The 24,486-nt window shown below is 52.4% G+C and overlaps 1 protein-coding gene across 2 annotated transcripts in view; it reads left to right on the top strand.

The window, feature by feature from the left end:
* Positions 1–11,877, top strand: part of BCR (BCR activator of RhoGEF and GTPase) — a 128,016-nt gene extending 116,139 nt beyond the window's left edge. For both annotated transcript variants that reach the window (XM_047827295.1, XM_047827297.1), the window contains exons 17-23: positions 3,985–4,044; positions 4,729–4,838; positions 6,141–6,280; positions 7,154–7,288; positions 8,052–8,157; positions 8,647–8,809; positions 9,157–11,877. In XM_047827295.1, the coding sequence (XP_047683251.1) occupies positions 3,985–4,044; positions 4,729–4,838; positions 6,141–6,280; positions 7,154–7,288; positions 8,052–8,157; positions 8,647–8,809; positions 9,157–9,246 (804 nt within the window). In that variant the 3' untranslated portion in view covers positions 9,247–11,877. The remainder of the gene's footprint in view (positions 1–3,984; positions 4,045–4,728; positions 4,839–6,140; positions 6,281–7,153; positions 7,289–8,051; positions 8,158–8,646; positions 8,810–9,156) is intronic.
* The last annotated feature ends 12,609 nt before the right edge of the window (positions 11,878–24,486 follow it).

Here is a 24,486-nt window from a genome sequence, read left to right as displayed (position 1 = left end):
GTTGTTTCCAGCTCGGGGCTATTACCGTTAACGCTTCTGTGAACGTGGGCACACAAGTCTTTGTGTGAATGGATGTTTTCATTCTTCCCGTGTGGAGTCCTGGGGGTGGAAATGCTGTGTCGAGCCGCCAAGTTTAGCTTTGTGAGGAGCTGCCCTACTTTTCCAGAGTGGCTGCAGTATTTTATATCCCTAACGGCAGAGTCTGAGGGCTCCTGTTTCTCCACAGCCTAACCAACACTTGTTACCATCTGTCTTTTAGATCATAGATGTCCTGGGCAGTGTTCCTTTATCCTTTTAAGTGATGCTGGAGCCTGGTGGGGATCAGAGAAGGGTAGCAAAGAATTAAAGATGTGGTTGCTAGAGCTCAGGAGAACAGATTGTGACAACAAAAGCAGAACCGGGAGACCAAATTTCCCTCCCGGAGAGATTTCTCCGGGCAGCTCTGAGAAGTCCCATTCCAGGGAGTAGCTTCCAGTGCAGACATGGAGCTCAGTAAGGGGCCCTGGGGAAACCCTGCTGGACCATCCTGGGCGGTGACAGTGGGCACAGGGGGAACTACAGTCTACACAGAGGCTAATGAGGAGGGAATGGGCATTGCCTCCTGTGGACTGTTTAGTCCTGCCTCTCAGGCTCAGGGTAATAATGCCTGGTCCTCAGCAAAGCCACCTGGGCACACGGGGGCAACCATCTACCAGCCCCACTGCCCACTGTTGTTCCTTCGAGGCCCCTGCCTCATCCAACCCCAAGGAGACAAGCAGGAAACCATCCCTTCCTTCTGAGAACACTGGGTGTGAGCAGACACCCCCCCACCCACCCAGTCCCTGTCCAGTCCTCCAGCCCCCCTGCAGCAGGCACATTCCTCACTGAGACCTTGAGACCCCCAAGGGGCCCCCACAGGCATCAGAAGCACCATTTCCTGGTTCTCTCCACTCTGTCATCTATTTTTCCAAATCCCAGTCCCCAGCTTGTTTACTTCTCTGGTCCTTTAAATAGCCACATGAGAGCGCATGCCAGCCTTGAATGTCGTTTGGGACTGGACTGCACTGAGCCTTGGGCTTCATCATCGTGTTATTCTTCATGCTGCTTCCGCTCTTCTCGGCACAGTCTGTTCTTTGGAGCTGAGCCAGCATGGGGTCGGTCTTTCCCACTGGAGCTGCCGCAAGTCCTGGGGGCTGGGTGAGGAGCCGCCTGGCAGTGCCATGGCCCAGATCTGCACTCTGGAGGCCAGCTCGTGCCACAGCCTGTGGGGCCAGGTAGCAGTGGGGCTGGACATTGGTGCTGGTGATGGACGATGGCACTGAACCCCCCCCTCCACTGGGCTGGCCATCCTCTGGGAGGGGGGCCACAGGATGTTCTCTGCTCGAGTCCAGTCAAGACTGTGCAAGCTGTTATTGGTGTCACTAGCTGGGGTGGTACCGGCTCTGGGGAGGGGGTCTCTAGAACATGTACAGCCATGAGACAGACTGGCCAGGCAGACGTGTGTTACTCAATGTCTCCAAATGCGCCCACAGGAAACCAGCCACTTGAGAAGGAAGTTTGGCTTTTCTGGGCTTTAAAGAAAACTGACACGCTGGAGTTCCCGTAACCAATAGGCTGTTGGTGGGGGGACGGGGGTGTATTTTCCAAACACACACAAAAAAGGAGAATCCAGGGGTGATCGGAAACTTTGACCTTGGTGAGCCAGGCTGCAGGGGTGGGGCTTCCCGAGAAGCGTGGTCAAAAGGCAGTAGAGGCCGGGAGTTTGTCACACTACTGTCCATCTGCGCTTCTGTCTGGACGTGCTCCTGTTAGCCACATCGGCCTCTCAGAACAGCAGGGCCAGGGATGCGAGAGACGCCATCTGCCCCCGCCGCCATGCAGGGCCTCCTACGGTACTTCCACCCTAGCCGGGCCAGCCGGAGCCGACTGGCCTCTGCCGAAAAGCACCTGTGTGCTCGGGGCACGGCCCTGTGGACCCACATCCGAAACCTCATCTGCAAGGGCAAGGTGGGCAGATGGGGGTGCCATGGTCTCCTGGGTGGGCCGTGTAGGACCAGGGGTCCCTCTGCCTGTTGACTACATTGAGGAAAGGGGTCCAGTGATTACTGTTCCTGGGAGGGAAAGGGAAGGGGATTTCCTGCTGAAGCTGCTTCTGTGTCTCCTTTAAAGAAAACTCCTGGTGGCGGTGTTGAGCTCTCCCTTTCCTTAGGAGCCGGAGGTATGGTGTCTATCCCCTTCCTTCCTGAGAAGCCAGGGCACAGGAGTTGAGTGTGATAGTCTGGCAGTATGCCCCCTCCCTTACCTTTTCCCACCATACCTTATCTGGTTGAGAGCGAGTTAGGGCCCTAGCGTCATCCCCCTCCTGCCTCCCCCCGGAGGAGGCTGTTCCCCAAGCTGGATGCCTGGCATTCACTCTAGCGGGGGAGCACCAGTTGGGAGGTTTCCTTTTCTGAGTGGTTTGTGACTGACTGGTCCCTGCTGACAGGCCTTGCCCCTCAGGGTGGGGTCCCCATGGCCCAACAGTATGCCCACCCCCAAGAACTTCCAGGGACAGATACGGAAAAAGAACCTGTAACCACACAGCCCCAGGAGGCTCTGCCACCCTTTGTTTTTCTTTGTCATTGTGTCTGTACATTTCAAATCTTTGGAGATGTTAACCAGTAGGTTGGTGAAGGGGAGGTAAGGGGAGCCCACACCCCAGGAGTGCCTGTGACAAGCCTCCATGCCAAGCAGTGCAGGGATAGAGGCTCTGGTTGCACACAGCTGAGAGGTAGCAGCCGCTGGACCTTGTTTTCTCACCTGCACAAGGTCCACGTGGCTGTCACTTCTTGGGTCCCTTGCAGTGGATAAACATGGATGCCTGTCCTGAGCACCCCACTGGACCTGGCACTATGCTCAGTACCGTCGTGTGTGTGTGTGTGTGTGTGTGTGTGTGTGTGTGCGCGCGCACAAGTTTGTGTGTGCAGAAATCACGAGACATGGACCCTGCTATCAAGTGGTTTGCCTAGTTTCAGCCATGCATCACAAGGCCCCGTATGAGGAACGCCAGGTTACATGGTGTCAGACAGTGGCTCCTTAACTTGGCTTTATACCAGAATCACTTAGGGAGGTTTCTAGTTAAGTGAACCCCAGATCCCACCCTGAGCTTTGAGTGCAACCCTGTGAGTAGAACTCAGGGAGCTGTTTTTTCAAACAAGCTCTTCCCAGGTGCTCATTTGTCTAGCCCACTGGTGTGGATGTGTGCTCCCCAAAACAGGGAGGATGGAGACCTCATAGATGGGGAGAGCTTGGCCTGAGCACAAAGTTGGGTATGTTACAGCAGCACAAGCTGTCAGGTGAGATGGGGCAGCATGGTCCCATGGGCCGGCACTCAGACAGTACTCTGTGAGGTAGAAGTCAGAGGGCTGCAGAGGGCCTTCCTCCAGACCTGTCACTAGCTGTGTGGTTTGGAGCTGGGCTCTGGATCCTTCTGGGCCTGACTCTGAGCCATAGGACTGGCCTGGACTGGAGACCCCCTCCTGCATGGGCTCCTACAATTAAACCACCAGGCACACTCAGGGAAAAAACAGTTTCAAACTCTTGGTTGGCACACCTTCTGAAAATTAGTATTAAAACGGGGTTTCCCAAAATATTTAAGCCGACAGCTCGGCCTCCACTGAGCTGTGTGTAGCACCTGTGATGGCTGGTGAGGGGGAGCAGGACAGCTGCTACCATGGACTTGAGCTCCCATCCAGAAGGGACGGAGGGAGGAGCAGGGTGCAGGGCCCAGAGCTGTCACCAACTCACACCAGGGGTGAGTCTGGGACACATGAAGCATAGGAGAGCTCTCAGTTTCCAGGGGTTTTCTAGCAGGTCCCCTTTCTGGACCCCTCTCAGGTGCCAGCAGAGGTCCGGCTCCAATTCTGACTTAAGTGTGGAGACATCACAGGCTTGGGCTGCTTGCTGCCTGGCAGGATCTCTGCACAGCCCCCAGGGCACCTAGTAATCATGACTGCTTGCTTTCAGCTGGACCCCCAGGCCCTGCAGGACAGAGACTGGCAGCGGACTGTCATCGCCATGAACGGGGTATGTTGGCACCTACTTTTCCCAGAAGATTAGCGTGGCCCCCATTCCTTCCAAAACAGTCCGAAGGAGGCTAAGCCTGAGCTAGTGTGTGAGGTGGGGCATGGCTGCAGGAGGCAGAGGTGCTGCAAAGCAGAGTCACTATGAACGTTTGGTGGCTGGTGTCATAGTCACCAGCCAGGCACTGAGCCTCCCTCCCCAAACAGTGATCCAGTGGTACCACCAAGTTAGGCAGGGCCTCGACCCTGGGGTCTGCCTGTAGAAATGGAGACCCCTGATTAGTTTTCAGTGCCCCGGAAGGATTTAAATCTTTAAAAAAGAAAGAAAAAAGAAACAAAACAATTACCTACCAGGAGAGGTCTGGGCATATATGACAAAATGTTACATTTGATAGATAATTCATGGCTTTTTGTTATGTTACTTTCTATGCTTTTCCTCTTGTTAACTATTAAGAAAGAGCAGCAGTGGGGATTAGGGTGGGGAGGAGTGTCCTGCAAGAGCCAGTCTTTAAATCACCCTGACTGTTCCTGGCCCTTGCTGAGTTGGGCTAGGGGGCTGCCCTGTGCTGGGATCTTAGCCCGCTTGCCTGGGGAGGGGGATGATTTGCCAAGCCCCCAGGGCCTCTGGGAACTCAGACTATGAGTCTCAGAAGGGTTAGAGGGCTGTGCTCCCTGCCTCCCCCTGCAGATTGAAGTTAAACTCTCCATCAAGTTCACCAGCAGGGAGTTCAGCTTGAAGAGAATGCCTTCCCGAAAACAGACAGGTGTCTTCGGAGTCAAGATTGCCGTGGTCACCAAGTGAGTGGAGAGGGGTGAGGGCTCATGCATCTGTTATCCTCAGGCACAGAGGGCACCCCGTCCCACCCCCGCCGAGCAGGTGTTTCTGAAGGAAAGAGCAGGCAAGGGTCTCCAGTCTCTGCGTGGTCCTCTGAGCACAGGATGCCTCTCAGGCCAATGGAGCACTCAGTGTGCTTAGCTGCCTCCTGTGTTTACCTAGAAACTTGTCCTCATCAGTTCAGGAATGTCCTCGCCCCCTCATGCAGGCCGGCGGGCTGGCTCCCACACTACCACTGGAGCAGCACAGAGTCAGGGTCTTCTTCCCTGGCTCTGAATTTGTCACAGTCAGGGTTCCTGTGGCAACCCCAGCCCCTGGGGCAAGGTCACTTGTGAGGAGAAGTTTGTATGCTGGTTTGAGAGCAGTTCTCAGGGGCACGGGCCTCTTCCTCCCAGAATCCATTCACTTCCCCTGTTTGGAATCCAGCCGGGCCCCTGACCTCAAAGGCCAGAGCCTGTGTCACATGTCCCCCGGACACCTAATTGTATCCAAACACCACTCCCTGCCCCCAGCTGCACCCCAGCCTTCCCCACAGCTCTCTGGGTGGACCTGGGCTTGAGCAGAGAGGACTGTGTCAGCAGTTACCCCAAATAAGCACCGCTAAGGGGGTGGCTTGGGAAGGAACTTTGCTGAGCTCCTGAATCCAGTTGCTAAACTAGTCTAAAGCTGACCCTCCAGACAGCACATCTCCTATTTTTAGGGTACTCCTACTCTGGGAATTGGGTGTTGTTAAGATGTGAGCAAAAAGTGTTTAGAACCACAGGATTCTGAGTGCTGAGGTTAGGCAGCCCTGTGGGGTTGTTCATCCAGCAATCCAGCAGGTGTTGGAGTGCTGCTATGTACAGGGCTCACCTCTTGCTCAGGCCTGGAGGGGTCAGGGTTCACCTCTCACATAGCAGTCTTGGCAGAGCCAAGACTGGGTCCAGGACTCCGCAGCCACCTATTAACCCGATGCCTGGAATGTTTTACCTGACTTCCTATGGCTGATAACACCTAGGAAAGCCTCCTGACCTTCCCTAAAGATCACATATAACTCACAGGTCATCTGACTACCTTAGAAAGACCCTAATAAGATCTAAACAATGGTAATCATGAACTCTGAGAGCAAACGGAAGGCATGCAAGAGGGTCTGTGTATGCCCACTCCCGGGGGCTTTCATCACCCCCATCTCTAGGTGTCCAGGTGTGCAGACAGTTGATGGGTCCAGCCCCGTGGCCTGAGCCAGGGGCTGCCAGGCACTGAAGGTGCTTCCCCTCACCCTGCAGGAGAGAGAGGTCCAAGGTGCCCTACATCGTGCGCCAGTGTGTGGAGGAGATCGAGCGGCGGGGCATGGAGGAAGTAGGCATCTACCGTGTGTCTGGAGTGGCCACAGACATCCAGGCGCTGAAGGCGGCCTTTGACGTCAGTGAGTGTCGGCCCCACACGGTGCAGGATGGGGTGTGGGCATGGTGACCTTGCACCCCACGGTGCAAGTGGTGACCTTGCATGGTCAAGGCTCCTGCTGAGTATATTAGGCTCAGTACATTTTCTTCACTTCTTGTCTGATTTTTCCAGTGAAAAGAAGAGGGAGGGGTGAGAGGAGGTTCCGCAGAAGCTCGTTCTCCTGTCTGAGGCACATGTGCATGGCTCTCGTGGAGTTGGCCCAGGGGCTTATGTGGGGCCGCCCCACCTCCCACTGGGGCTTGGCCTGCTTCACAGGGTAGAAAAGAGGTGCCGACCAAAGCTTTGGAGTCAGTGTGGTCTGACTTCTAAGTTGGTGGAACTACCTCAATCCCCAGATGAGGACACTGAGACCCCAGAGGCTCCTCAGAGTAGAAGGTGGCAGAGCCAGGACATCATGCCTGGATACTCTTCCCTCCCTGGTTTGTGACACAGAGGGCCAGTGGCCACCTGAGGCCAGAGGGAAGGCACTGGTTTAAACTGTAGAGTGGCACAAATAATCCCAGTATCAGAAGATGCCTGCCATCAGGTAGTTGCTGCAGAGCGTAGCCACCCAACTCCTGCCTGGGCACCGTGTCTGTGATACCTCCACTGGCCTGACAGCCTCTCGTGGTGGCTCTGCTGCCAGGCCGCCCCTTGCCCAGCAAGGGAGGGGTCGGGAGGACACCGCCTCTGCCAGAACCGCTGGCATACTTGGAAGAAGACACAACCTGCTCAAAGGAGGAACCCCAAAAACCATCCTCCTGCTATGGGCTGACTTGCCTGAGGCAGGGAGAGCGGAACCCTACTTGGTCTCCGTGAGTAGGTAGGTCGTGCTTCATCTCCACGCTCCTTCCAGATAACAAGGATGTGTCCGTGATGATGAGTGAGATGGACGTGAACGCCATTGCCGGAACGCTGAAGCTGTACTTCCGTGAGTTGCCAGAGCCCCTCTTCACCGACGAGTTCTACCCCAACTTCGCCGAAGGCATCGGTGAGCATGGCAGGTCTCCCCAGCCCCTCCTGTCCAGTGGTACTCTGAGGTGGGAGAGATGTCAACAGCAAGGTGAGGGTGAGCTGCGCCCCCTCCACCATGGTCCACCTTTGAGCCCAAACTTCACGGTGGCATCGGACCAAGAACCTAGCTGGTCCTAGAAGGCCTCTGCCTATCCTCAAAGGGTCTCCTGCTGTCCCCATTTCTCCAAGGAGCCCAAGAGGGTGAAAGGGCTGGTACCACTGCGGCACACCGGAGTATGGGGTCCTGGAGGCTCCTTCCTCCTCACTGCAGTGCCCCTCTGCTCCTCTAACGCCAGCTCCTGGTCCTGTCGCATTGGGCTTCAAGCCCAACCTGACCCTAGGTCCTCCTGGAGGGTGGTGTCCGAAGTGGGGGTGTGGGGGGACAAGGCAACTGCAGCTTCCACACCCAGCCTCCAGGGCCATTCATTCAGCAGAGGACCCCCAGGGTACGCAGGGTGATGAGGGAACTTCCAGGGCCTTGAAACCTTCCTGCCCTCACTCTTCCTGCTTCAGTCCATGCTCAGCTTCTCATGCCTTGGGCTCTTCTGAGCAGAAGGTGGGAATGGCCAGGTCGGCTGGGAGGGCAGTGATGCCTGCCACCTCCTGGCACTGGATCCTCACTGGGGGCCAGTGCTATGTGGGCCAGGACAATGATGGGCCTGGACTGCCCTGAGAGCCCCAGGAGGGGCCTCCAACTTGGTCATGACCCTGAGAATAACCCCCTTCCCAACCCCCTGCAGCTCTTTCAGACCCCGTTGCAAAGGAGAGCTGCATGCTTAATTTGCTGCTGTCGCTCCCAGAGGCCAACCTGCTGACCTTCCTCTTCCTTCTGGACCACCTGAAAAGGTAACCCCAGCTCTTCCTCAGGGGCCCCCAGGCAGCAAGGCACGTTCTCTTGTGGCCCACTGGCTCCTAGGCCCTAGTCACACTCCATGGCTCCTAGGGCCCTCTCCCCCCACCCCTGTCTGTGGTTACTCATCCGTTCTGGGTATTGCTCCATGGCCTTAAGGAAAGAGTGAAGCACTTCAGCCATGGCCCGTGGTATGCCTGGGCTTCCTCCCCGCTCCAGATCATGGCCCACAGCTGGCCCAGCCACCTGCCAGCCCCAGGTGCTCTTTGTCCTAGGCCCCTCCAACCCAGAAGAACCGGGGTGCAGTCTGCTTCCAGCACATCCAGGGGTGGGGTGTCTGTGTTGTGGAGCCAACCCAAGGCAGAAAGGGGTGGCTCCCATTCTCACATTCCCTGAGCCACCCTCCAGAGTGGTCTGGCCCCTCCACCTCACCTCCATCCTGAAGGCCGTGTCTCAACAGCACCCTCTGCTTTGGCCCTCTGCAGGGTGGCAGAGAAGGAGACGGTGAACAAGATGTCCCTGCACAACCTTGCCACAGTCTTCGGCCCCACGCTGCTCCGGCCATCAGAGAAGGAGAGCAAGCTCCCTGCCAACCCCAGCCAGCCCATATCCATGACCGACAGCTGGTCCCTGGAAGTCATGTCCCAGGTATGAGCAGAAACAGGCTCCAACTCATGCCGCCTTATCTCAGAGGTGGCCTCTGCCTGGCCCACCCAGGGTCCTATGGGTTATTCCCATCCAAGGTGTACAGGGGGAGGGGTCCAAGGTGCTGAGAGAGGCACTTGCCTGAGGCCGTGTGGCTGGGAGGGGAAGGGAGGACCCAGGCCACTGTCCTTCTTTCTGTTCCTTACTGGGGCTTCTCAGGGCCTGTCTGATATTTTCAGGGGCCTTCAGATCTCTTGGCGGGAGGGGCTCATGTCGCCAGCACACTCTGCAGCTGTGAGCACCCCTCTGAGCCACTTTCCTCTTTCCTCCTCCCTGCTCTGCCCGGGCAGGTCCAGGTGCTGCTGTACTTCCTGCAGCTGGAGGCCATCCCTGCCCCAGACAGCAAGAGACAGAGCATCCTATTCTCCACTGAAGTCTAAAGGGTCAATTCCATCTCTAAGAGGCCAGCAGAACGGCCTGGAAACCTCCTGGAAAAACGGGCTATCCACAGAGTGGGAACCGAATCTTCTTGAGGAGTAATTAGGCCACCCCGCCCCCAAGGGCTGGACTACCCTTGTCTAGGGACTGCCTAGAGACAACTACCCAAGGCAAAAGGCTAAGTGGCCTGGGCAGTTCTGGACCCCGCCCCCCCCCGCCCTTGGGCCTGTGAGCTTGCAAGGAGCCTCAGACTGTGGTTTTCCATGCTGCCACCAGAGGGTGCCCCAAGCCAGCATGCCTCAGCGCGCAGCAGGCCTGGCCGTGGGACCAGGTGAAGGGAGTGGTTTCTACGAACTTACCAGAGTTTAAGAGATTTCTACTGGAACGCTTGTCAAGATGCACCCTCTCCAGGGAGAAGGGAACGTGACCAGATTCCCTCACTATCGTGTCTTGAATAAACACCGATGCTGCTTCATACTGTGGGGGCCACAGCCCTGTCCCTGTGTGGGTGGGGGCTTTTCAGTTTCCCTGACTTAGAAATTTAACTCTGTTTGTGTAACAGAGTTTGAAAAGCTAAGTCAACACTGTGTAGCGTTTGACCCCTTTCGCCTCCTTCCTTCTCCTTCTTTCTAGAAGGAACTCTGTCCAGAAATGGGTCTTCCTATTCTGTCCTGTTGCGTTGTTTTTGCTGTTCATGTGCCCCTCAGAAGGCAGCTCCCCGTGGAGCCTTGTAACACCTGTCTGTCTGTCCAGGACCGACACCAGGGGGAGGGAGGCCCAGGCTGCGCACTTTATGGCTTCTTCTCCAGGGATAGTGACCCTGTCCACTGCCTGTTGGGCACAAGCTCTCCTCTTTGGCTTAAAAAGGCCTCAGTCTTTCTGGCTTCCTCCAGCCTGTCGCCCCCTCTGCCCACACCCTCCCTCCCCCTGATCATCCCCCGACATCAGTCACTTCATTCTCTTGCTCTCTGCTGAACAAACTCAGTAAACTTTTGTAAAAGTTTCCTCTCGGCAGCAACAGCTTGCTGACAGCTCGTTTTAAACTTTGATCCGAATAGCCTTTTGATACTTGAATATTTTTAAGTTTTCTACATAGTTTCTAATTTTTTTCCTAACAGATTCAGATAACTAATACGATATTAGAATGTACTCCATGGACAATTCGTGTCCCAGCGGCATTTTGTCTTCCTCTACACGCCAACTCTGTTTTTGTCAGGGGCCGGTTCTGAAGTCTCCTGAGCATCAGGAATGTGGGGGGAGGGGTTGGTTAGGAGCAGGGGGCTGTTCCACTGGCCAGTCTCAGGGTGGGGCGCTCCTGTCCCGGAGCAGGTAGAAGGACAGGGACTGGCAGCTACCTCCCCTCCCTGCTCTCCAGATACCGGTACAGAAGCCAGGACATTCCTGGTAACCCTCCTGACCATCCAGCTTGTAGAAAAGAAAACGAGGGAGGCCGCTAAGTCTTTTGAAGAAATAGATCTATAAACAATTGCATCCTTTTTTTTTTTTTTTTTTTTTTAAGAGAGGGGTTAGGGCAAGGAGAAAAACCTTGAGAAGCCAAGTTTCCATGCTGGTCTTGCAAGAAAAGAGAATGTAGTGAACCAGAGGAGGAAAGCAATAGTGTGACTCAGGAAAAGGTGTTTGCTTGTCACATGATTACACCAGTAGTGGTGGCAATGTCCCATGATCCCTCCCATGTCCTGGGTGGCAGGGGTGGGGGTGGGAGGGCTCGCCTGACACGTCAATAGGCAGCTCTTGCCCAAACTCGCAGCACATGGGGGACATGTGCTCTCCAGCCTCCCCTCTGCTTGTGGACCTGCTGAAGCAGGGTGGGGGTGGGGAAGGGCAGCAGAAAACAAAGTCTCTTAAAGGTTTTATGTCCACATACTATATTTATTTCTTTGTACTTTTTCCTTGCGAGGAGAGCAGACCCACCATTTTAAAGGAGTGTGGCTCTCCTGGGGGTAGAGGCAGGGAGCAGGGTCCTCTGCCCTCTGCACATTTCTGGACTCACTGGGTTTCTTAGGCCTCCAGCTCTGGGCCGCCTCTGGCCTGGCTTCCCAGCCCCATCCATCTTAGCATCCCTCCAGCCCTGCAAGGGGAACACACTCTGCTTAGAAAAGCTACACCCAGCACTCGTTTCTGTTCCCCTGGTGTCATGATTTGCATCTGTCGCATTGAAACTGGAAAGCAATATATCAGTGTCTGTGCCAATTTTCGTTCCCTCCCCCTCCCTTCTCCCCCTTCTTACTTTTTATTTATATAGAATGTGTGCTGTTTGATGACAGAATGACCACTCTTCCTTGTGTAGCTCTAAAAGCGCTCCTTCGCCGGGTCACAGTGGCAGTGGTCACTGGCCACCTCTGTCGCCCTGTCTCACACACGGGCCTGGGGGTTGGTAAAGCAAGCATAGGGCAAATAGAGTCCTAAAGCCCAGACATGACCTTCCACGAGGCACGGCTGCTGGACTCTGCAGCAGACGAGAAGCCTGGAGCAAGGAGCTTGATCCGGTCCCCGAATCTGGAGCAGGGAGCTTGGCTGTCTCTGCAGCTGCATTTCTGCTTTGGGCCCAGCCATCCCTATACCACCGTGGGGGAAGGGACTGCTGACACTTTCATTAAAGTTACCTGAGACTACTTGTGTCAGTGGTGATTGCTCCATTGAGAAGGAAAAAACACGATCGGAACCTTTGGGAGGGTCCCCGAGCTGCTGGGTGGGAGCTGGGGGTGGGCAGCAGAGCTGGAAGCAGCAGCAGGCGATGTAGAGGCCCTGGGTGCCCCAGAGGCCACCTAGGAGGGCAGCGCACACCGCAGTCAAGAAGCCAGGCCCAGTGGGGTCTACGCACCACAGGCGGGCACCGCAGGCAGTGTTGGGACATGAAGCAGCAGAGCAGGAGCTTGGAGCCCTCTGGTTTAGGGCAGTGGGGGTACCGGCCATGCCAAGCCCAGAGGCAGGGAGGACTCCAGCCCCCCACAGCCTGGCCCTGCACTGGTCCCTTGGTCTCTGTGGTTTCTGCTGACACCAAGGTTTGGTGGTCCTGCCAGGTCTGGCCTTCCTGCTGCCTGCAGGCATGGGTCTCTCTGAGCTGCCACCAGCCTTGCCCTCAGGAAAAGTCTGTCCAGCTTACAGGGAAGTTGTGCCCAGGGCGGAGACCGGTGTAGGACTTGGGGGAAGCTGGGTCACACTCATTTGCCACCCCCCTGCGTCTCACCCCGAGACTCTCCTAAGGGTAAGGCTCACCTCGGAGACTGCAAGTGGCCAGTGAAGGCCTTCCTCAGACCCCCAGGGAGGAAGGTCTCCTCGTCGGCTGCCGGATCAGCTCCCGAGGGTGGGGGCAGTGTGGTGTGTGGTCATCTGCCTGCCCTGTGATTCTCCCTCCGGCTGGCCTCCCAACACTGCTGCCTATGGGGCATCACTGTGGCCATTTCACTGGCCTGTGGTGACCCGGAGGAGGTCACACCGAGAGTGCGACAGGATGCCCTGGGATGAGCCTCCCCCCTCAGAATCTCCAAAGGCATCAGAGCCCCCTCCCACAGCACCCCTCCAGCATCCCCTCCCACAATATCCCCCCACAAGTCGTCCTCACGCAGTGTCCCCTCCTCTCACAGGTATAAGAGTTGACATTGGGTTTTGCCTGCATTGGAAAAGCTTCACCTACACCATGTCATCTGTCTACTTTGACATCTACCGATGAAGAACAGGCTCCCACTGGCCCTTGTCCGAGTATTCGACCCCTAAAAGGCTACAGTTAGTTTTCTCTGTCCCTATAGTCGTGGTCCTGTTTGAAAACCAATAACAATAACAAAATGTTTTATTTTTTTAAGTTTATTTTTGAGAGAGAGAGAGAGAGAGCGTACGTACAAGCAGGGGAGGGACAGAGAGGGAAGAGAGAGAATCTCAAGTAGGCCCCACACTGTCAGTGCAGAGCCTGACATGGGGCTTGAACCCACAAACTGTGAGACCATGACCTGAGCCGAAACCAGGAGTCAGATGCTTACCTGACTGAGCCACCCAGACGCCTTGCAATGTTTTAAAGCCCTACCATATCACTCCTACTAGGAGTTGATTTTTCGGGCAAGAGCTGACTAGCCAAGTTCCTAAGAGCAGGCTCCATGTCCAGCCAAGTCCAAGCCAGTGATCCCAAATCTGAGATCTTCCACCTCAAAGGGCCCTCAGAGGCCTCTTAGTCCAATCCCTTTGCTTGATAGATGGGGACACTGAGGCACGCAAGGCCAGGGGTGGGGGGTGGGCACCAAGTCCTCCCCACCCAGGTTCCCAGAGCCAGTAGATGAGCAGAGGCTAGGATCTCTGTGTTCTGCTGGCTCCCCAAGCTAGCTCCCTTTCTGCAGGAAAGGGCAGAGCCAGGCCTTGACCACCAGCCTTTGCCTAGATGTGGCAAGGCTCGTGAGGGCACACAGGCTGAGGCCTCCAGGTAGCCCACATGTACACACCCTGGGCAAATAAAAGAAGACAAAGTTTTGTGTAGAAATCTCACCAAAACTTCTATACTTGCCCCTCAAAAAAAATGCATCAATTGCATTAAAAGGAAACATTTCCACGAACTAACGATGGACTATCACAAATAGCTCTGGAAAGATAAACAGAAAAAGTGAGGGGGTGACAGACCCAGCTCTTGAAGAGGCCCAAATGGCCTCCTGGAGAAGCTGCCATGGGTCAGCAAGCAGCAGCAGGCTGAGGGGCATGTCAGGATAAGGAGGGACTGTCAGGCCTGAGGGAAGGGGTGTTGGAACTCAATGTAACTGGAGTGGAGGAGAGCAATGGGTCAGCTGCCAGGTGCAGCCCTGTGTCTCTGTCACCCCAATACTTGTAGCCCAGAAAGGCCAACCAGGGCCATGACAAAGAGGCACCCACGTAAACGGTTTCTGGGAAGACAGGGCCCCCTTGCACCTCTCAGATGTGTTGAGATCAGAAAGGAAACCAGCTACTTTGGGGGACCTAAGCTGCTCATCTGTGCACTCCCAAACAAGACGCATTGAGCACCCTGGGCCAGGCAGCCGACTGGACATCACATGGCCATGTGTCCAGAGAAGGGCCTTCTAGGGGCCTCTCCGGCCAGTTCAGCTAGAACACTGAGGGCAGTCCACACACCAACTACTTTTCCATTCTCCTGTGGGTGGAATTGGGCAGGGCCTGACCAGAAACTCTTCCTTACGTTTTTCAGTCTCTCTGTTGCAATCTGAGCCTGGCAGCCGGGGGTGTGTAAGTTCAAATGGGATGCTGGACAAAGAAGGGGCCTTAGGAATGGGGCCTAAACAAGTCTGGGTACCTAAGCAAGTTCAGGTCCCAAAGTAGCTGCAGGCTGAGTAGCCACAGAAGCAGAGATGCCAGGATGGTGGCCACCCCGGCCCCAGGAACTCCCCAGGGGTGAAGAGCTTGAGTGACCAGGACAGATGGACCTCCCAAACCCGTGGCATGGCCCCCAATGGCCAGCAGGGAAATTCCAGCCCCATCCACTGGGAAGCAGATTCTGCAGATGCTCATTTAAATACAGCTATCATTTAAATTACATGAAGGGGTGGTGTTGACAGACCCCCCCTCAGGATTTGCTGTCTCAACTCTGGGAGGTGAGCCCCACCTCCCAGCTGCAGGGGAAAATGGGCCAGAAGGAGAGAAAAACAATGGACAGAGGGGAATAGCTGCTGTCTCTTCTATTTTTTGGAGACAGTATTTACAATGTTGGGGAGTGGTGAGCAGTCGTTTGGAACAAGCTAAGGCATCTATGACCTTTGTTTGTGTGCTCCATTAGGTAAACACTTCTGGGCTGCACTTCCCAACTGGGGCCCTTTCACCTGGTGATCACCAAGAAACAACTCTCGGGGCTCCTGGACAATGAGCAGTGACTGCAGGAGCCCTAACCACCCCTGCAGACTGGTCTCCAGCCTCTGAGCTTCGGCCCACCCAGGCCACCTCCTGCCAGACCTGCCTCCTACTGATGCCGTGCTGGGGTGCTGGAGTGCAGCAAAAATCCCTCTTCTGCCTGGTTGGCATTACCTACCCCCTTCCCACACTCTCCATGGCTGACCTAGAGTTTTCCAGACTCCACTATGCCATGGCTGTTATGAACTGAACTGTGTTCCCCGGAAATTCATATGTTAAAGTCCTAACCTCCAATGTGACTATATTCAGAAGCCCTTAGAGAGGTAATTAAGGTTAATACAATGACCTTTGGCCTTTGGCCCTTTGAACTCCTGGAAGTGGAACCAAGCTGGGAACCTAAGTTCTCCCTATACTCCTCCGTGGGGGGGCCAGGATAACCACACAGAGGGAAGGGGGTGTCACTCACCTGCCCTGTCTAGGCCACATCAGTGAACCTCACAGACAAACGTATTTTGTGGCCTCCTCTTCTGCTTATAGTCAATGCAAATCTTTTTTAATTCACAGTCACCCTGTGGCTCCTATGAGTGACCTAACCATAGACACCACCCAGGCATGGCATGTACAGGGTCATCCCAAGCTGAGGCCCACATGCTTGCTTGTTTCACTGTGAGGGTCCCCAGACAATGGTGATCTTTAGGGGCCCAAAACCCCTATGCAGCTACCCCCATCCCCCAGCTACTCAGCCTCAAGACCCCTCCCCTAGAGTTCTGAGGTCCCAACTCAGGGTCAAGGCCTGTGCTTCCTACTTCCCGGGCCAAGTGGATGGGTGAGAAATTGTAGCACCTGACAGGCAGGTCAAGGCTGAACCCCAAATGTGGTAGGGGAGGGGAGGCCTCAGGGTACTGAGGATTTCCTAAGCCCCAGTGGAGTAAAAGCTAACTGGGAAACAAGGCTGGGATACTGGACAGACTGGCATGCACTGCCAGGAGGTACGCACTGTGGCCTTTTCCCCCGGTAATGTATGACTGCTGCTCTCAAGGTGCTTAGAACTTAAGCCACATGCCTGTCCTGGCTGGACCATGTGGTCCCTAAAGCCAGCTCATGGCCATCATTGTCTCTGATTCTCCTTATGAGAGTATTCCCATGTTCAGACAATACCAGGCCACTGAAAGAGGAAGTGGCTCTTCCATCATCCCTGTAATGGGTGAATTGTGCTCCCCCACCTCAAGATATGTCCAACTGGAAACTTGTAATGTGATATTATTTGGCATAAGGGTCATTTCAGATATCATTGAGGTAAGGATCTCTAGATGAGATCCTCGCAGATTAGGGTGTGCCCTAAAGCCAATGACAATCATCCTTACATGAGACAGAAAAAGAGAAGACAGACACGCAGGGAAAACACCACATGGATTGAAGGCCAAGATTCGCTAGATACATCTATAAGCTGACGGTTGTTGGCAGCCACCAGAAGCCAGGAGAGAGGCATGGACAGGGATTCTCCCTCCAAAAACCCAGAAAGAAACATCCCCTGTTCCCACCTGCATTTGGGACTTCAGCTTCCAGAACTGGGAAAGAACCCACTGCGGTTGTGTTAAGCCCCCTTGTGTAATGCCATCTCCAGAAACTAATACCGTCAGCCTGCTAGTAAGTCCAATACTGTGGCCAGACCCTGGCTTTCCAGCTTCCTCACCTGTTCTCCCACCTCCAAATGCGCTCCTGCTCAGAACAGAAATGGATTGTCCCTCCTTTGTCCTAGGGCCAGAGACTGAAAGGCTGGGGTGGGGTCCCTGGAGGCAGACACGGGGATCATCACACACAACCCAGCCTGAGAGCTTTGGCTACTGTCCTCGGGCCCCTCTCCCACCACAGCCCTGCCTACAAAAGACCCTGAGAGGGGCACCTGGGTGGCTCAGTCAGTTAAGTGTCAGACTCGTGATTTCGGCTCAGGTCATGATGTCACAGTCTGTGAGTTCGATCCCTGTGTCAGGCTCTGTGATGGCAGTGCAGAGCCTGCTTGGGATTCTCTCTCTCTGCCTCTCCCCCTCTCATGCTCTCTCTCTCTCTCTCTCCCTCTCAAAATAAATAAATAAACAAACAAACAAACAAACAAACTTAAAAGAGAGAGAGAAAGAGAAACCCTGAGAAAGTAGACGGCTCTTTCCTGGCCTGTCTCCTCAGGCAGCTCAACCTATAGACCCCCTGTGCCTCACCTCTGCAGAGAATCCTGTAGAGGCCGCTTTTAGGCAACAGGCTTGAGCAATGGAAACTTAAGCAAGGCAAAAGGGCCCACAGTGACCACTGGGCTGAATGCAAACAGGCTCATTAAGCCGCCTGTCTCAAAATGGCCATAAGCCCTCACTGACCAATGGGCTACTTACAACCAGTCACAGTTACCAAAAAAGGGGAAATTCCATCTGTTCCCATGCCTCCTCACTCCACCCTGTAACTATAGTCTCCCCCACCACCACCCTGTGGCAGACAGTCTCTCCTTTGCTGTCCTGCCCACTGCTCCCTAGTCCTATCTCCTGTGTTCTGCCTTGGGTGAATTCTTTTTCCACCCACTACTGAACTCCGCAATCAGGATGCCCCACATTTCTCAACACTGCTGCCCATAAACACACTCAGTTCACTTCTAGCTCACAGAAAGCAGGAGAGAAAGAAGAAACAGCCCTTTCTTGACACTCCCCCTGCCCAGGTACAACCACACCCTCCTTCTCCTTCCCCATCGAGCTCCCAGGAAGGGCTGCCTGCCCTTGCAGTCTCGCCCCTCAGTGCCACTTCCTTTGTGTCCAGGTCAGTCTGGCTCTGCCTGGAAGCCAAAGGCTGTTCCTGCCCCGACAGCCTCTGACATGGCTACCTGTCCCTCCTGCCGATCCCCTCCTCCCCTGGCTTCTGTGACAGGTGTGTCCTGCTAACCAGTTTGAAATTAATTCCCCAGGGCAGTTTCATGTTTTCTCAGCAGGCGTGTCTTTCCTCCAGATATTTCTAGAGCTTTTCTGAATTGCCTTCAGGTTTTCCTGCGAAAACAGTGCTTTGGGTTCCAAACAGGATAATGATACACTGTTATGTCCTTTTCTTTTTACTCATTTTCTTAAAATTTCCCCAGAGTGAAATTTACCCTCAAAGGGTGAATTTTTCCAAAAATCCTAAACATGGTTCTCAGCGATGTGGGCGTGTTGGGAGGCTCGGGTTGTGTGCAAAATTCCCAGGAGGCTCCTTTGCAAGGTGTGGGGCAACACCAGCTGGGGGTGCAGCCCCAGGATTTAGAAGCCAAGACTTGTGGCACCTCTTGGATGATTAATTTATCTTACTGAAGCTCATTTTCCTCACCTGGAAAATAAGGATAAATAAGGATTCAGTTAGACACTGACACTAGGAAGACCGATGACCATTACTTACACCTCAGGCACTTTAGGGGCGCCTGGGTGGCTCAGTTGATTGAGAGTCCAACTTCAGCTCAGGTCATGATCTCGTGGTTCTTGAGTTCCAGCCCCGCATTGGCCTCTCTGCTGACAGCTCTGAGCCTGGAGCCTGCTTCGGATTCTGTGTCTCCCTCTCTCTCTGCCCCTCCCTCACTCACGCTCTATCTCTCTTTCTCTCAAAAACTAAATATTTAAAATGTTTTTCTTTAATTAAAAAAATAAACCCCGGGCATTTTACATTAGAGTCCCTTTCTCCAGCTCATCACTTCTGTCCCCATATTCCCATCAAGATGTGCATTTGTTTCCCAGAGGTCCCCAGTGCTGGGTAGTTGAATCAGGAAGCTGGACAAGGGTTATTGCTTTCTGTGGATGGGAACTTGGACACTGAGAGACAAGAGGAACCATGTCATGAGCCCTTACCACATGCCAAGCCCTGTCCTTGGGATGTTTACAGTCTCCATGTCAGCAGACACTAAATGCATCATTACCGTTTATTAGCCATGTGATTTCCATGTGCCAAAGACTTCGAAGAGAAGTGTGGTGTGCAGGGGGCATGAAATAGTGTGCGGTCCTGTTATTTAGTCCCCCCAGCACCCCAACTGGCAGGGGAGTATTGCCATTGTTCACAGAACTGGAGGCATAGAGAGGTTGAGGAATATGCTTGAGGTCACATAGCCAGTGGCTGTCTGAGCCAGGGTTTGAGCTCAAGTCTGGGACCCCCAGAAATGCTCACAGGCCTCAGTTTCCCTGACTGTGTCATAAGAGGGTCTGATTATGTCTGATCTCTGTAGGCCATAAGGTGGCCACAAGGTGGATGCCTTGTATCCTTCTGGGTCACCTGCAGGCCAGCTGGGCATTGCAAGGAGGTTTTGGGGTTTCAGGCTGTGGTCGCCAGTACATGGGTCCCTCCTGGAGTGAGCAGCATAGATGTGGAAGGCCAACAGCCCATCTCTGCTTGCAGACACATCATTGCTCAGCTGACAGTTGCAAATTTCCTGGGACCCAGAGCTTCCCTGGCTCTGAGGGATGCATGTCAAGAATCTCAAACTCCACGTCCTGGCACTCAAAGCTGATGGCTTGCTAACTGTTGGGAACAGTTGTTTTCTGATTACAACTTGGCCTACTGCCGATGCTGTTTGATTCCTCCAGCTGTGGTGCAGATGAAGCAGCTGGGCCTGAGTGGGGCAGTCAGTGATTGCGGTGGGCATCAGGGTGAGCTGAGTGGGTCAGTGGGAAAACAGCAGCACTGAGCTCAAAGGGGTTCCAGGCTGCATGGCTCAGCACACCTTAGTGGTGATGAGACCCTAGCATGGTAGGGCCAGCAGGGTCTGACCCAAGGGGCGCTCTCAGCTCACGAATGAATCATCACAGTGTCCCAAACCCTGCCACTTGGTGGCCATAGCCAGATGGAGGTTGGGCCCTGGGAGGGGCTCACACATTGATAGATGACCTGCTGCACAGGCAGTGAGCCACATGCTTCCCCAGGTCCTGCACATGCTCCAGGCCAGCAGCTGCAACAAATGCCTGTTCTTTCCTCCCCTTTGGTTCTGGGGAGCCAAGCAGGATGAGCAAGGACAAAGGATGGAGTATGGATGAGGTTGATGGGACCACACAGATGCCAGCACTGAGGTCCAGCCACAGACTGAAGTCCAGATGGTTCTGTGTGCCCCACCCTCAGATTTGTCTCCTTCTCTCCCACCCTGTCCCTAGCCCAGACCTCCCAGACTCCCCAACCCCCAGAACCATGAGCAGGCCCCCGACTGTGAGGGTTGCCCTCCCGATCCTGTGCATGCCAGGAGGCCAGTCCTCCAAAGGCAATCTTGCAGTACATCACTTCCGTGTCCCAAAGGTGCAGTTACTAGTCGCTGTCCACACTATTGAACCCAAGTTCTAAGGCCTGGTGGGGAAGACTCTCTGCTCTGCCCCTACCCCCACCTCTGCATGGACAGCCATGCTGCCTGCTGCCCTGTTCCTTGTTTTTGCCAATGCCTGTTTGCCTTCAGTTCCTTGCTCTTTCTTTCTCCTGCTGTCCTCTATCCGGGATGTGCCCTCTCTTTATGGAAATGCTGCTCAAGTACCACTGATTCCTCCAGGACACCTTAGCAACTGCTTACCTGATTTAGGACCAGTTTACACTGCTGCCTGGGCCAGAGAAGGTTCTTAGAGGCTAGATAACTGGTCAAAGCCATCTCTGCCCCAGCCCCAGCCCCAGCCCCAGGCACAGGGTCTGGTTCCACAGGCCTGGTTGCTGCTCAGGAAATGTCAGCAGCCTCCTGCTTGGTCAAAAATGGCTCTTTTGCTTTGGAATTTCAATGGGAGAACATCTATTTCAGTAGTTTTGGCTCATTAAAAGTACTTTGCTAGATCCTGGATATTCCTAGGAACTTTGTTTCTAGTGTTAGAGGATAAAATTTAAAATTAAATTTAAAAATGAAAAAAAAAAAAAAAGTAAAATCATGACCCTTATGTGGATATAAAATAAACACGTACCAAGTAACAATTTGTTAATTAAACAAGTTGCCAGTAAGATGTTACTATCAGGGGGCACCTGGGTTGCTCAGTGAGTTGTATCCAGCTCTTAATTTCGGCTCAGGGTCGTGAGATCAAGCCTATTTCTGGCAGTGCTGAGCCCGCTTGGGATGGTCTCTCTCCCTCTCTCTCTCTCTGTGTCTCTGTCTCTCTGCCCCTCCCCTGCTCTCTCTCTCCCTCTCTCTCAAAATAAATACACTTTAAGAAAAAAAAAGATGCTACTATCAGTTCAAAGTAGAATCCAAAGGTCAGACACATTTATAGATCAGAAATATTGAAATAAACTTGCAAATGGAGGCAAAACTGACTTTTCCACTGTGGGGGAGGGTTATCCTTAGATAAGATCCATTTGCATTGCTATCAGTTTTCTACAATTTGCAGAGTTGTAAAAGAGCTCAAAGATAATAGAAGGCTCAGAGCCCCCACAAAATCAGAACCAGACAACCTAGAAGGGTATGTTCCAAGGATGCATAACTTTCCATTGGAGAATCCAGGAATCTTTTTTGCTTCATGCAATTTTCCATCCACTAACAGCTCACAGCTGAAGACAACCCAAATGTCCATCAGTAGGAAAATGGATCTAGTATGGTATGGTAAATTCATACAATGGAACACTATACAGTAACCAAATAGATATTACTTTTGCATGCCACAGGTACATGCAACAAAATTGATTAATCTCATAGGCCTAATGTTGAGTGAAAGGAGTCAGAAGAATAGAAAATAAATAATAGTGGGGCACCTGAGTGGCTCAGTTGGTTGAGCGTCTGACTTCGGCTCAAGTCATGATCTTATGATTCGTGGGTTCGAGCCCCGTGTCGGGCTCTATGCTGACAGCTCAGAGCCTGGAGCCTGCTTCCGATTCTGTGTCTCCCTCTCTGCCCCTCCCCCCACTCACACTCTGTCTCTCTCAAAAATAAACGTTAAAAATAAAAAATAACAATAAAAAAAGAAAATAAATAATAGTATTTATAAAGAAAAGAATAACGGTTTCCCCTGTAATCTGAAAGCAGAATGTTTCTATGAAATCTTTCCTTCTTTCTTTCTCTCCCTCCCTTTTTCTTTCAATTTGAGAGAGAGAAAGGGAGAGAGAGAGCATTAGTGAAGGAGAGGCCATACGCTTTTGCCCTCAAAACTGATGCAGATGGGGAGCACAACTGACTTGTAGACAGACATAAGAAATCTTTTGGGGATGATGGAAATGTTTTTAAACTGGATTATGGTCGTATTTACACAACTTTATAAATTTACTAAACAGCACTGAATTGTACGTAAGATAAAATAAAATTTAAAAGGAACAAAAATCAAACCAAACCCGAATTAGAGAGAGAAAAGGGTCATCTGTATATATTGGACATGTCCTTCACCATCAGTCTTCACAGATACTTGTAAAGATAGGACAGTGAGGTGAAAGCCCATTCTAGTAACTGCGTCCTGAGTCTCCAGGATTGAGGTGATGGTCGGGAAAAAATCCTGAAAATGTGGATAGAAGTCCGTCTGCAGATCTCGTGCCAACTGTACAACCAAACCCAAAAGGGGCTGATGAGCAAAACTGTTCTTGGTTTGCAGGTGAGTCTTCAAACTCTGAACTATCTCATTTTGATGATAGACCAACTGATTGAAGGACTGGCACTTGTCAATAACTTCTTTGTAAAATTTGCCAAAGTGTTCTGTAAGGTTCAGTTCTCTCCATTTCAGCAGACCCTCAAAAAAGTAGGTTTTGACTTCCTCATCATAGCTTGCAGTTCTATCAATCTGGTGAATAATATCAATATTCACATTCCCCAATTGTTCAGCAAATGTAAGAAACCTGTATGTATTCTCCATCTTGTGGGAAACAGGTTTTGTCTTCATGGCTGCAGAGACACAGGGGCCTGTGAGGACCTAGGTAAGGGTCTAAAGGATGGAACTGACGGTACAGAGGTAAACTTGCTCACCTGGGTTTTTTTTTTAATGTTTACTTATTTTTGAGAGAGAGAGAGAGCACAAGCAGGGGAGGGGCAGAGAAACAGGGGGACAGAGGATCCAAAGTGGGCTCTGTGCTGACAGCAGAGAGCCCTATGTGGGGCTCGAACTGGCAAACCATGAGACCATGACCTGAGGCAAAGTTGGGCGCTTAACTGACTGAGCCACCCAGGTGCCCTAGAACATATCTATTTATTTTTTATATTTATTTATATTCATGAAGTATCTCTAGAAGGATATCCAGAAACTGAATATAAGTAGGTGCATTTGGGAAGAGGAACCATAGGAATGGATGTCTTCTGAAATTAAAATTCTGAAATAAAATTAAAACAAATAACCATAAGGGAATTATATGAATAACTTTATGCCAATGGTTTTTGAAAACATCAATAAAACAGCCACTTTCCTACAAAAATATGACTTATCAAAGATGACACGGAAAGAAGTAGAAATTCTGTCTGGGGGTGCCTGGCTGGCTCAGTCTGTAGAGCACGCAACTCTTGATCTGAGTAGTGAGTTCAAGCCCCATGTTGGGCATAGAGCCTACATTCAAAAAAATTGTCTAAATATAGAACCATTAAAGAAATGGAATGCTTAGTTTAAAATCAGCATCCTATCCTCCGAAAAGTCTCACAACAAACAAAACCAAAGAAAAATACCAGGCCTGGATAATTTTATAGGCAACCTCAGCAAACATTGCAAAGAACAGAAACATCCTCTTATACATAATCTTCCAGATAAAGAAGAAAACATCAGTCGCCTCAACTCATTATGACTTTATTATAAATTAAATCCCAAACCAGCCATGGACAGTACAAGAAAGCAAAAGTAGGGGTATCGGGCAGCTCAGTGGGTTGGGCGTAGGTCTCTTGATTTCAGCTCCCAGGGTCGTAGGATCGAGCCCGTGTTGGGCTCTATGCTGAGCATGGACCCTGCTTAGGATTCTCTCTCCCTCGGCCCCTCTCCCCCGCTGGTGCTCTCTCTTTCTCCAAAATAGAAAATAAATAAAAAAAGAAAGCAAAAAGTAAAGGGCAACATCATTTATGGGCATAAATGCAAAAATGCTAAATAAAATATTAGTGAATAGTCCAGCAATGTATGAAAAATTTATCAAGTCCATTTTTCTTTTTCATGGGAAACTAACATGATGTAATAAAAATTTATTAAGGTAGTTCAAGCAAAGGAGAAAATCTGTAAGATAATAGTGACCTAACAGAACTTCCTTAACTTGATAAAGATACTTAGCTTCATGTTTTTGGTTGCTCACCTGTTTAGTGTCTGTGTCCCCTGCTGCACGGGGAGCGCCAGGAGGGCAGGGCTTGTGTTTTTATCACTACTGTCTACCTCATGCCTAGCACCGTCCTTGGTACACTGTAAACACGTGTTGCAGGAAAGGTGGACCTTTGAGCTGAGGTAAGGCTTTGGGACAAGAGAGCTCTACACTCATCACCCCACCGCGCCAAACGCAGCACCCAGGAGCATCTGCCA

The sequence above is a fragment of the Prionailurus viverrinus genome, chromosome D3 (assembly GCF_022837055.1).
Source record: "Prionailurus viverrinus isolate Anna chromosome D3, UM_Priviv_1.0, whole genome shotgun sequence".
Classification (NCBI taxonomy): domain Eukaryota; kingdom Metazoa; phylum Chordata; class Mammalia; order Carnivora; family Felidae; genus Prionailurus; species Prionailurus viverrinus.
Note: the sequence above shows the minus strand (reverse complement) of the source record. Positions and strands in the feature narration are given on the sequence as shown.